The 13,462-nt window shown below is 34.9% G+C and overlaps 1 protein-coding gene across 1 annotated transcript in view; it reads right to left on the reverse strand.

Moving 5' to 3' along the window:
• The window catches only part of LOC101575249 (NKG2-A/NKG2-B type II integral membrane protein-like), a 14,157-nt gene extending 1,768 nt beyond the window's left edge, over positions 1-12,389 (reverse strand). Inside the window, exons 1-4 of the mRNA XM_023710596.1 lie at positions 12,224-12,389; positions 11,766-11,843; positions 10,202-10,252; positions 9,524-9,696 (exon numbers count right to left, since the gene is read on the reverse strand). Coding sequence (XP_023566364.1) covers positions 9,524-9,696; positions 10,202-10,252; positions 11,766-11,843; positions 12,224-12,389 — 468 coding nt within the window. The remainder of the gene's footprint in view (positions 1-9,523; positions 9,697-10,201; positions 10,253-11,765; positions 11,844-12,223) is intronic.
• Positions 12,390-13,462: the final 1,073 nt, after the last annotated feature.

Genomic DNA, 13,462 nt, shown 5'->3' on the forward strand with positions numbered 1-13,462 from the left:
AAAATGATGAAAGCAAAGACACACAAAAATCTGAAAATCAGGATCAGGAAAGACAGGTATAACTGTAAACTCAGAAGATGACCTGTTAACGTACTGGAAACTGGAACTCAACAGAATTATACTTGAAACGCGACCAACAGAATTAAGTGGGCATGCTGATGCACCCTTGTAATCCCAACACCCAGAATGGCTGAGGCAGGAGGATCACAAGTTTTAGAAAAGTTAGAACAATTTAGCAACTTATGAAGACCGTGTCTCAAGTTAAAAAGTAAAAGAAGGGCAAGGGGGTTGGCGAGATAGCTTGGCAGTCTAAGTGCCTATCTGGCAAGTGCAAGGACCAGGGTTTAATGCCCTGTACCACATGCTGTTAGCTACATACTATCTTCCTGTTTAATTTGCATTCTGTATGTAGAGCTGCTTTTCACTGAACTCCAAATTTGCTGCAGTATGGGTGAGCGAGATAGCTCAGCGGTCTAGTGCTTGTCTAGGCAAGCTTAGGCAGGCGCAGGGAACTGCCGTTGGATCCCCTTCACCATGTGCTGGGCCTGCCCCATTCTCAGGGCATGCTGAGTCACTCCTCCCCCAAAATAACCCCTACATAGTTGCAAATATAAATCATGTCAGAGACTGTAAACATAAAAATTCTTCCATACAGATTTTACACATACCATGATGGAAATAAATAATTTATATATAATCCTTTTCTTATTTACATTCTAACATTTCTATTTTTGCATGAAACACAACTAAAAATGCAGATAGCTGCCTGATTTTACTCATTTTTCTCCTCATATAATACTGCCTTTATGAAAAAAGGAGTTCAAGGTTTTGTGCTGAGCTTTTGTTGGAGATGCTGCCAAATTTTGAAAGCATTGAAGGATGGATTTTATTATGCTTTCAACACTAGCAGAATAAACTGTATGTATTCAGACTATTTTTGGAGAGAACCATCTGAGTTTGAAATTACATTCTTTCCATACACTCCTATACAAAGTATAGTACACTGTCTATATGTTATTATTATACAAAATTTTGTTACATTTTATCTCTGGGATTTCAACACCATTAATTGTCAAAGATGTATTGACCATGTGTTTTGATTTTTTTATCAAGTATAAAGCAAATTACAAATTAATTATCTTACAACTTAATGCTGGCCCACATGGGCAGGATGTGCTGGCCACTGAAGCATACATATGGACCTTAAAACTAATGTTTTGGGGCCGGGGAGATGGCTCAGTGGAATAAGTGCTTCCCTGGCAAGCTCAAGGGCCTGAGTTCAATCTTCGGTTCTGCCAAAAAATAAATAAATAAATAAAACTAATGTTTTGACTGGGGAGATAGCTCAGTGGTCTAAGCGCCTGCCTGGCAAGCACAAAGACATGAGTTCAATCCTCAGGCTGGACCTGAAATTGGGCATAGTAGCCCACAACTGTAATTCCAGAACTGAGGAGGCTGAAAATAAGAAGATCACTGCAAATCAGAGCCGCATAAGGAGACTCTGCACCAAATAATTTTTTTTTAAAAAAAGGGATACAAAGTAACTCAAGGTGAAGGCCATGGATTCAATTCACGTGCTACATGAAAAAAAGAATAAAGGAAGGAAAGGATGGAGAAAGAGATGGAGAGAGGAAGGGAGGGAAAGAGAGAGTAGAGGGATGCACAGAAAAAATATTGAACAAAAAGCACCAGTATTATTGTTGATAGATTATTATTTTCTTGAACTACTTCAAATGAATTATTTGACTATTATACTTCTCAATATCACCACTGGCCAGAGTGGACTTTACACTTAAAGAAAGGAATATTAGAGGTTACATATTTTTCATGAATTCCCTTCTGCATTATCAAAAGTAGTAAAGTAGAATTACTAAGAATTCTTGTTACCATTTCCTGAACCATCAACCTCATTTTATTGTTGTTGTTTTATGAGCATATAGGTTTTGTGGGGAACCCCAGTTTCAGAAGGGGAACTCCACATTTCACCTCTCAAGTCAGGGATCACCAAGCCTAAGGTTGTATATTCAATACTCTCAGAAAACCTTTAAAACAGAAACCAAAGCTCCTCAGGCTTATCATCAGTTCTCAAGGGTAATGCAGTTTCTACAGTTTTGATTTCCATTTTTGCTTAATTGTGATATTCCACAATTTTTACCTACCTGGAGGTTTAGCAATGATTTACCCAAGTTGTGATATGCAACAATATGGCACAAGAGTTCCCATTATATTTCAGTAAAATCTAATGTCAGGACACATTCCCCTTTTGTCATAGTTTATTGAGGTTACTATAACAAAGTACCATGGACTGAACAAGTTATGAACAACAGATATTCATTCCTCATGGTTCTGAAAAAACCCTATAGCAAGATTCTTGTTAGAGTCTTCTTGCAGGCTATACTTGATAAAGAGAAGAATGTTTGAATAGAGATGGAGAGAGAAATCACTGGGGTTTCATTTTTATGGCCTTAATCTCAGTCATGTTGGCTTTATTTTCTTGACAAAAACCTCTCTAAAAGCCCTACTCTTAGTATCATAACATTTGAACTTGAATTTTAAATTTTAGAGGAACATAAACATTAATCTGTACTCTTCTACCACTGATCCCTGAAAGTCATAGCCTTCTCACACAACAATGCATAAATCCAATCATAATCTTACAATTATCAGGATCAGACCTTTAGAATTTTTTTTTCTTTTCAAAGTTTTATTGATAAACAGCAATGAGACAGTTTCAAATCAAATCGGAAGTACAGTTTCAACAAATAATACACTGCATATATTCTTCTTAGTGGTTAATTGCTGTACAAGATGCAGACTTGTGATCCTATTTACAAACACCATTAGAAAAAATCATTCTATTCATTAAGAGAATGCAACTATATATCTATCCCAACCACTTTGAATACACAGATACAAAATGGACATTCATAGTTATACCCCATTTTTTTAAGTTCCGTTATTGAATATTATAGGTGTGTAAACTCAGCAAAATATTCTAAAAGAGTCCAGTAGCCCATAATAGCATTGGGTCTTCTGTTTAACTGCAATGTCAGAAATTATTGACCTGAGTCCCTCACAGTTCAACATAACAACATGGCTTTACTTCCTATATTTCGCATTCATACTTTTCTACTGGATGGTTAAGACCAAGGTAAAGCAGGACCTGTGCAACAAGAGTTGTAGCTTTTTCAGACCTTTAGAATTTTGAATCCAAAGTTTCACCCAAATATAATCTCAATCAGATATGGGCAAGAGAGGTAAAAATCTTCTCAAACTGTGAACTTGTGAAGTGAAATGAGCCATGTGATTTAAAAATATAATGGTATGGTAGGCCCTGGAGGCCTTCCCAGTCCAAAAGAGAGAAATACCAAGGAAGAAAGAGTGATGGGTAGCCAGTAAGTGTAAGAAATAAAAAAAGCTAAATCTGTGCTACCTTATGTTTCCATCATAATCTCTTTGGGTTCCTGTTGGACTTTTGGATTTTGCTGATCCAGTAGAAAACGTCCTCACACAGCCCTGTGCATGCCGATGTACGTGTACAGAGCTGAACAGTTTTCTGTGTAGCCTTTAAAACTCGAGCCACAGACAGCACAGCCTCCATTCTGCATTTCCACCAGGCTGAGTCTGGAGAGAGGGAATTACAGTTACTCGAATGGTTTTGTTAATACAGGAAAATAAAAATAAAATAATATTTAAAGGCTTCAAATATAAGAACTTAATTTCAGAAGCTTCTATGACCATTCTCAATTCATAGACTTAAAAAATAGAGCGAATTCAGATAATACAAATAAAACTTGTATTCTATTATAAATTACATGCCACTATTTTCTTAAATCACTGGAAATTAATCAATTCTGAAGTCTGATGTTCTTCATATTTATACCTGAATAAAATACAACCTCTGATACATAGGTAAAAAAAAGTATTTACTTCATCAGTTAAAATTTTGTGCAATACAAAAAGTATTCTTCATGTGTAGCAGCCTTCTGTATTGTAGGCTCTGGATGTGTGTATTCCGATAGTGCTGTCCCTCCATGTATTATGGATACCTTTAGAGCTTTTTGTTGTTCATTAAGCAGTATAAAATAGCAGCTGTTCATATAGCATTAGCTTCCATATATTTCATTAGCTATTTTAAGTATCTTCTAACGATTTAAAATGCACAGAGGGGTGTGTGTAGGGTGAATGTACACACTGTAAGAGGGTCTTAAGCACCCATGAATGGATTTCAGTAGCCATGTGAAGTGGAGAGGAGTCTGGGAACCAACATCCCAAAGACACCAACAGATGATGGATTATGCAGTTTTACTCAGTACAGAAATTAAAGTTTTTTTAAAATTATTTATTTATTTATTTGACACAGTGTCTCATTGTGTGTTACACACTTGTAGTGATCTTCCTGTCTTAGCCTCCCCAGGACTGGGATTATAGGTGTGCACCTCCACAACCAATTTTAGGGCAAGCACGAGGCTCAAACTTAGGACCTTGTGTTTGCCAGGCAGTTGCTTAGGCCACTGATCTATCTCTCCATCCCCAAAATGAATTTTAAAACCCATATACATGTAAGTGTGTACATATATGATTAAGCACATATGTACTTGTATGTGCTTCTACTTTGTGTATTTGCATTCCATGAAAGAGATCTGTAGTCATTGCTATGTATCTTTATCTCTGCATTTCATTTTTCTCTGTTTTTGTCTCTGTCTCATTCTCTGTCTCCCTGTATGTCCCTGTCTGTCTTTCTGATTCTGTCTTTCTTTCCATTTGTTTCTCTCTTTCAACTCTCTTCTCTCATCTTTCTTCTCTGCTCTGCTCTTCTCTTCTCTCTCTGTCTCTCTCTCTCTCTCTGTCTCTCTCCCCCTCTTCTTATTCCTCTCCCTCTCTCTAAGAGATCTTTAGATTATGGAGTTATTTGCCTAAAATAATAATCGGGCTTTTTTTCTTTCAAGAATAGATCAGAATTAAAAACTATAGAAAGAGTGATGATGGTTCTAGAACCAGACATTGACCAAAAAATACCATCTCTTGATACTATCTGTATTTTGAAAAGTAATTGAACACTATAGGTATAAAAAAGCCTAAGAGAATTTTAGTATCTACTATGACTTGGGGCTGGTGCTGCGTGTGGTGCCTGGGATCAAACACAAGTCCCTGTGATTGCCTAAGCAGGAGGTTAGTCCACTGAGCTATCTTGACAGCCCAGACTTAAATATTTTTTAGAAAATTACAAATGAGTTTTTCAGGATGCACATGCCTGAAATCCCAGCACTGGGTCAGCGGAGGCATGAGGAATCTCCTGAGTTCAAGGCCAGCCTGGGCTACATAGTGAGTACAGCCCAGCTTGAAATATATCAGGAGACCTTATGTCAATAACCAAACAAACAAACAAAAAACTAGGAAAGACAGAAAACAAGAGTAAATACCAAGTGGAACAGATAAAAATAAATAGCAAGATGATTTAAACTTAACCTCATAAATAATCATAATGAATGTTAATAGCCTAAATATCCCACTTAAAAAGCATACATTTTCAGATATTATGCACAAAGTGAACTTGAACTATATTCTGCCTGCAAAAGACTCACTTTTAACATAAAGTACTCATAAATTAACATAAGAACACATGAGTTAAAAATATATACCACATAAACTTAATCAAGGGGAAATTTGGGTAGCTATATTTATATTGGGAAAAGAATTTCAATGCACAACACATTAGTTCAAGAGCTCATTGCTTAGTGATAAGTCATGAAATTTTGAAGAATTTATAAATTTTGAACATTATATACTTAAAGCAGAGCTTTGAAATACATCTCACTAGAACTATGAGAACTATGAATAAACATGTATCTATGATTACAGTACAAGTATCAATACTTCCATATAACTAACTGATATTATTATCGAAAATAAGCAACCAAAACCAAGTCTGTAGAAAATCAGAAAAGATATTGAAAACTGGAGCAGCACCCTTATGTAACTTGATTTGATGATTATGGATAGAATATTCTAACTCAGAGTGGCTCAGTGGTTCTGTAAAATTAAATGTAGAACAGTTGTAAACACAGATTACAGTTCAATTCACAAAACTAATAACAATAAATTTAGGGGGTTTCACAGCAATCACAGTAAAGTGACGAAAATGGAACTTTAGAAAAAGCATCAGAGGAGCAAGGGAGATAGCTTAGCGGTTTAAGCACCTACCTGGCAACACCAGGACCCAAGTTCCATGCCTGGCACCACATGCTACTTTTGAACATGAATAAGAAAAGCATGCTTAATATACCACAAAAGTGCAATGCAGGATAGAAATTCTATGATTAAAATCTATTAGAAAACAAAACATTACAGAACTCTTTCCATATAAGAAAAATATAATGAAAAAAGTTCATGAATCAGGATGAAATGTTAAAATTGTTTCCCCTAAAATATATGACAAGCCTATGAGACCACATGGAACCTTTACTACAGCTTCAACTTATCACTGGAAACAACAGCAGGCAGTAAAAATAAGCAAAGAAAAGACACGTAGCTTTTGCACTTGAAAAGAAAAAAATAATGTGACTCTTAATAGATGAAGTAGCTGTTTATAGAGAAAATCCCCAAGAGTATCTACTTGAATAATACAACTAACAAATAAAATCAGTGAAGTCACCAGATATAAAATCAGGACACCAACTTCAACTGTGTCTATGTTTACAGTAATAAAAATTACTGATGAAAATTTAAAGTAATAGGACCACTTACAGAGTATATAGGCAAATAACTAGATTTGAATATGGAACATACAAAAAATGATAGAAAAGAAAATTATATGTTGAAGAACATAGCATGAAATGATTGGAAAAGCCAAAATTACCCAGATGACGAAAACTTAAAAGTACATAGAAGGTTAAATGCAGCCTCAAACATAATCCCATTATGATTTATTTAAATTTTTGTGATCCCATTTTTAAACAGCTTTACTGAAATTAATGCACATAGCGTGTAACTCATCCATTAACATGGCTATATATCAGTGTTTTTGGCACACTCACAGAGCACAACTATCAAATGTTTTAATGTCCACACTGTTCTCAAAAGAAACACTGCCTTCACTACATGTCTGAGCTCATCACTCTCATACTCGATTAGTCACTCACAATGCCTAGTCCACTTTGTCTATGTGTGTTTGTCTCTTCTCGATACCTCACAGAAATGGACTCAGGCAGCACGTTTAATTTTTTAGAAGAGTTCAATGCCACAGATACAATCTTGAACAATACGAAGTAGGCACAAAAGCAGTATCCTTCCTTTGTAATTTAAATATTTCAATAGTAGTTTTTTAATGTCTGTTATTAGAACTCATCCACTTCAATTTAAGACCTGTATAAACAATATTATTTCTATTTTATGAAATAGAAAATTACCTGACAGGCTCCAAATTGAAATATATTAATTCTCAAATTTATGTTTACAATTATATGGGTGTGGAGATCCACAGTTTTCTGCTATAAGGCCAGATGTGGTTAACCAAACACAGTTGGATTCACCAAGTAATGATTCCTGTATCCTGTAATGGTGGAAAATGTATCATGAAGCTATGTTTAGGGAATGATCTATGAAACAGAAGCATTTTAAAAAATGATTTTAAAAAGTGATATACATTTATAATATATTAGGCAATGACTTTTCATACAATCATATGAGTAAGAGCTAGTATTTAGAAAGCTATGCATTAATATTTATATTAATTTCGCAAACTTACAACATATTTCATGTTCAAATAAATTAATAAGAAAATTCTTAATTTTTCCTTTTACTACTTCTTCTACATGTATCAATTTAAAAAGGAAAAAAAAACTTACTGCAGATGGAACACTGAGCCATTTACCAGCAGCCATGGGTGATCTCTGCCAGAACACAAGATGCCAATCCAAGTTGCACGTGAGAGAGAACGTAGAAATTTCTGTCACATGTCACAAGTAATGTCACAAGTAATTTCATTCACATGATCAGTAGTATGAAAGCTTTCATTATTTTATAGTTTTGTAGAATTCTTAATGTTCAACAAAAAAGTCAATAAGCTAAACCATGTTAAGTTAAAAACAACTTTTATATTGCTAAAAATTTCCGCAAGTGATTTTAATATTGATTGAAAGCTAACTCTTTTCTGACATTACCAGTCCTATGGACAACCCACTACTATTATGGACTACTGGATTATATAGGATTATTTTACTGAATTCATGCACGTACAATATTTAAATGGCAATGGAATACCCATCTCTGAAAAAAACTAAACAAAAAAGGGGGATACGAATGAAGGATCACTTTGTATCTGTATATACAAATAGTTAGGATAGATATACAGCTACTTTCTCTTAATTCAGTGAGAAGAAAGATTTGTACTAACAGTGTTTGGACAGGATATCATGTTTGCATCTTGTACTATGAATAACCACTACAAAGACAACAATATGCAACGTACTAATTATTGAAACTGTCCTACTAATCAGTTTTGAAAGTATCTCTTTGCTGTTTGTTTCTCAATAAAATTAATTTAAAAAGAAACAGAAAACTAACTCTTAGAAGTTTACTCTAAGATTAGCTTTTTTATGCTAAGAGGGATGATGTGATTCATGTAATATAATAGTCACTCAAGTTAACGGAACAAACCTAGCAAGGTTTAGGTAAGTTTCCAGATACTGCACATTAAATTCTCCAGATGCTGTGACTGAAAAAGGATGTTTTTGCACTAGGTCTCTCAGAGTTTGGACTTTGGAAGGAAATTATCCACTTACTACTGAAGAAATAAATAACATGAAGCAAGAAATGTGGTTTTCTTGACGCTGCACCACTGTCAATAATCTGCCCCTTCCTGCCTGCACTGGCAGAATACTGATGGTTCAGACAAAGTTGCAGCAACTTATTTTCCTCTGTTTCTTTCTGACATAAAGTCACAAATTAATGAAAGACACAGGTAAAGGGGAATTCTGAAAGGTAGAAGTAAGAATGTGAACAAGTTTGGTCCTCAAGAGTAAAGAAGCAGAGGGGCCTGGCTTCTCCCAGCTGTCATCAGCACAGGAAGGGACCTCAGCCCGCAGGCTCCAGCTCCAGCCCAGCAGTCATCAGTGGCCCGCCGCTGTGAACTCAGCCCTGCCCTGTAATAACGGAGCCCTCCAGCAGCACCACACAGCGCTGAGTGCCCTGGTGAGGGCGGGCTCTCTGGAGACAACTGCCTACTTAGTAAGCTGCCCTGAGAGTGCTTCTCCTCCTCAAGGACACCAGGGCAGGGATGGTATGTGAGGTTCAGCAAAGAGGATTCAGGGATGGAATGCCTGCTCTTGGCAGCCTCTATCCTGAGAATACAACCATCAAGTCACCAGGTATAGTTAATCTGAAACTGAAGCAATCTTTTTTTTTTCCAGAGCCAGGGATTGAACTCAGGCCCTTGCACTTGCCAGGGAAGCGCTTATTCCACTGAGCCATCTCCCCGACCCTAAAGCTTTTAATTAAGTATGTGAAACAGTGAAAACCTTACCAGTTCTTTCCCATCATCTATGTAAGTCAGGCTAGAATTCTTAGAAGAGCAGGACACCAAACTCTCATTCCAAGTTTTCTTTTCCGAACCAAAGTAATAACAATTGTTGGAAAATGTGAGCCACTCATTTGGACAATGAGCACAATGATATGCTGAGGAAAGATTGTGGGTTCCTATCAAAAAAACAATGTGAATTTTAAAAATTGAACATAAATTTCTATGTTACAATTTACATATAACACGCACATGAATGTAACATCTGCGTACCCCATACACTGGTATATATTGAGTAAAACATGGTCTTATAAACAAAAACAAGCCAGGTCAGCCTCTAGTCTTGTAATTAACATGTTCAAATAAACTTTTTAAAAAAGCTTCACCCGATCAGTATCTCGAAATAAGTGAACAAACCTCTTTTCTATAATAGTAAATTCATCTCTCATCGTATTACTTAAGAAGGAAATTTGAGCCGTTATGAAGATTGTACAGTAATTTTAAATGTGTATTTCTATTTTTTGAACAAATATAAATGTCTCCTATAATCTTTATTTATGAATATTTAGTGACCATTTTATAGCTTGTTTTCTCCCCAGAAAACCTATTATCATTTCTTATGGTCTGAGATAGGGGAAAAATATAATCTCTGAATATATAAGAACTTTGAAATTTATTACATACCTTTTGGAGTTCTTACCAATGAAGATTTGTTCTGGTCCTCTATTATGGTAGCTAGAAAAAGTAAATATTTCTTATAAATATTAATATGCAAATAAACTAAATTTTAGTACTTCATTGGAAATTTATATGATTTATCCAATTAGAATAATGTACAATATAAGTAATTCTACCAAGAAAATTAATTAAACAATGAAATTTTGGGAAAATAATTTTAGTAATTAAAGTGTATGGTAAACATCAAAATCTTTTAGTTATAAAATAAGTATTTGTATTTTTAGTAAAGTATTTCAAATCGCTAATGCATACTGAGTTATGAAATCACAATGAAGAAATACAATTAAAAACAAGTACTCATTACTGTCCTTTATTTTTTATACTTTGGAAAAATTCAGAATAACTATCCACAGTGCACATAGAAATGAAATTGAGAGTTTGTCTGCTGATATTGTGGACTTTCAGAGATACTCTCAATCACCACAGTAGGACCTTCTTGTACAAGCTTTGAAAACTACACTCACAGGGACTACAGCTCACCGTCACTGTCACTGTGATCATTAAGACAAGGCAGGTGACTCCCAGGAATCCAGCAACAAGCTTCTTAGGAGGTGATGCACCTCTTTTTGCCCATCTTTCAAAATTCCCTTTACCTGTATGTCACATTAATTCATGAATTTATGTCAGAAGAAATTACAAGAATACCACTTGGTACTGAACCGTCAGTCTTCCATCAGTGCAGGCAAGAAGGGGCAGGTTATTTGGCTAATTTATCTATTAATAGTACATCAAGAAATTGGAGTTGATTGAGAAAGATTGTGTACCAATTTTATTTCATTTTATTTTATTTTTAAAGAGAAAGACACTTTATTTATTTATTTTTTGGTGGAATCAGGGATTGAACTCAGACCCTAGTGCTTTCCAGGGAAGCGCTTATTCCACTGAGCCATCTCCCCAGGCTGTGTACCAATTTTAAATGATATATTTCATAATATAGGACAAAAAGGAGTATTTTCCTGTGATCAATATTTATGAATAGTTGGTGCCCAGTTTTCTAAATTTCTTTTCTCATAAGATTTTCAGCATCATTTTTTTGCATAAGTTCAACTAGAGACAAAATATAATCTATACAAATACCAGGACATTGAATTATCATATATCATTCTCTGTTTTTAGCTGAAAAAAACTGTCTACCGTGTATATTGTGGTAGCTAGAAAAACAAAATGACTCTTATACAAAGTAATACATAAATGTGACTCTCTAATTTTGCAATTTATATGCTGTGCAGACAGAACAATATGGAACAAAATTTGTTTAATCAAGAAGGTTATTAAAGTGATGAAAGATTTCTGGAAAAGCACTTCGGTAATTACAGAATATAATTACATAATACAATTTAAAACAAATCTACAATTTTCTTTTCATTTACAACTTTGAAAAGTTCATAATCATAATCCATGTTTAATTCAACAAAATGAGAACTCTATTCCTGATATTAAGTAATGTTTGCAGGCAAATTCAATTATGAAAGTACAACATTCCCTTATTATCATTTTTCAATATTCTTACAGGAAATAGTGACTGTTACTGTGAGCATCATAGCGAGTTTTAAGCAGAAGAGTCCCAGGATCCCAGCAGTGAGCTTCTCTAAGGTCACAGAAAACATGTAAGAAGAGAAAAACATGAGACAGGAGGACAGAGGTGATCCTTCAGGTCACATACAGGAGAACTCAGATGCGTTGGGAAACATAAACTTGAACCTCAAATGCACAATTACAGCTGCAATTTGCCTTTACAATATCCCAATACATTTTCAGTAAACATAATGCTCTTTAAATTTTTCCTCAAAGACTGGAACTTTCAATCATGTCTAAATAAACTTACTCATCATTGAATTGGAATAACATAGCTCAGTGTAGAGCTGCTGTCTTCACAAATGACATAGGCGAAAAAAAGTTTCCTACTTTTACGCACACCCTTGAAATGCAACTATCACAGTGAGGTGGACAGAGGAAGAAAAGTGTTACCTTTGCACACCTCATTGCCTGGAGACGCCTGAGAGGCGTTGCTAAGGCTTAATTCCACATGGGTCATCTCCTGCTCAGTTAGGGAAATGGGACCTGTAGCCTCCGCAGGTTTCCTTTGTGGCTTCTTTTGGTGCTTAGCCAGATTCAGCCACCTCTGGTTACTCATTGCTGCAGATGGAGGAAGTCAGGGACTGTGCTCTGAGCACTGTGCCTCAGGAGCTAAGAAATGGTCAGTGTGGTTACAATGTGTGGGTGGCGCTGGGAGGAGGGTGGGGATGGACAGTAAAGGGTATTATTTTTTTAAGGGGAAGAAACTAAGACTTTCCCTAGAACATTAGGTATGTCTCATTGTAAAATACAGATTATTTTACTTTTGACAAAATATTATTGGCAGACAAAACAATAAACTAAGATGTTCATGAAAAAATATAGAAATAATTTAATGTCAGTTTAAAATGGAATATTTTAATACATGTGTGAAAAATTATAATGCCATAATAAAAGTTATATGTAAAATTTTATTATAAATTGATATTTAATGATAGTTTAAAAATTAGGTCTCTAAACATGAAATGAGAGGTGATATATATTAATTTTTTACTCTATTATGTTAAGAATTTATGCAAAATGGTTTATAGATCATGAAATAGTCTTTAATATTTGAGGAATTCTGAAATATTAAATTTTAAGGATATTATATATGTTTTAAAAGTTATAGACAATACAGAAGTGCTACAAGTGATTTTTAAAACTTATTTTTGTAAGACAATTTGTCATTGTAATGACTACAATACAAAAGTATAAAATGATAAATTGAAGTTTTACCGTAGAACATTTTGACTCAAACCTCCAGAAGAAGTCTATGGTGGTCAAAACAGGTGAGAATCACCTTAGGTTGTAATCAATTGTAATAATTCAGATTATATAGTTTAATACCTGAAATAGCAGGTCCTCAGGTCGGTGATATGCAAAATTATCTTTGGCTTTGAAGCTGACAACATGTGAATTCTAAAAAGACAGTAAAGCACCTAATAAACTAATTATGCCTCTAAAAATGCAAATATGAATATATCATGTACAATACCTGTTGAATACCTGTCATCTCAGTCTTCTAAATGTGTACCATTTCTTATTTATTTATTTATTTTTTTTTTTTTGTGTGTGTGTGTGTGTGTGTGTGTGTGTGGCCAGCTCAGCCCACCAGGGGGCGGGCCTGGCTGGCATGTGATGCTGGGGGAT

Source organism: Octodon degus, unplaced genomic scaffold, assembly GCF_000260255.1.
Source record: "Octodon degus isolate 3935 unplaced genomic scaffold, OctDeg1.0 scaffold00018, whole genome shotgun sequence".
Lineage (NCBI taxonomy): Eukaryota > Metazoa > Chordata > Mammalia > Rodentia > Octodontidae > Octodon > Octodon degus.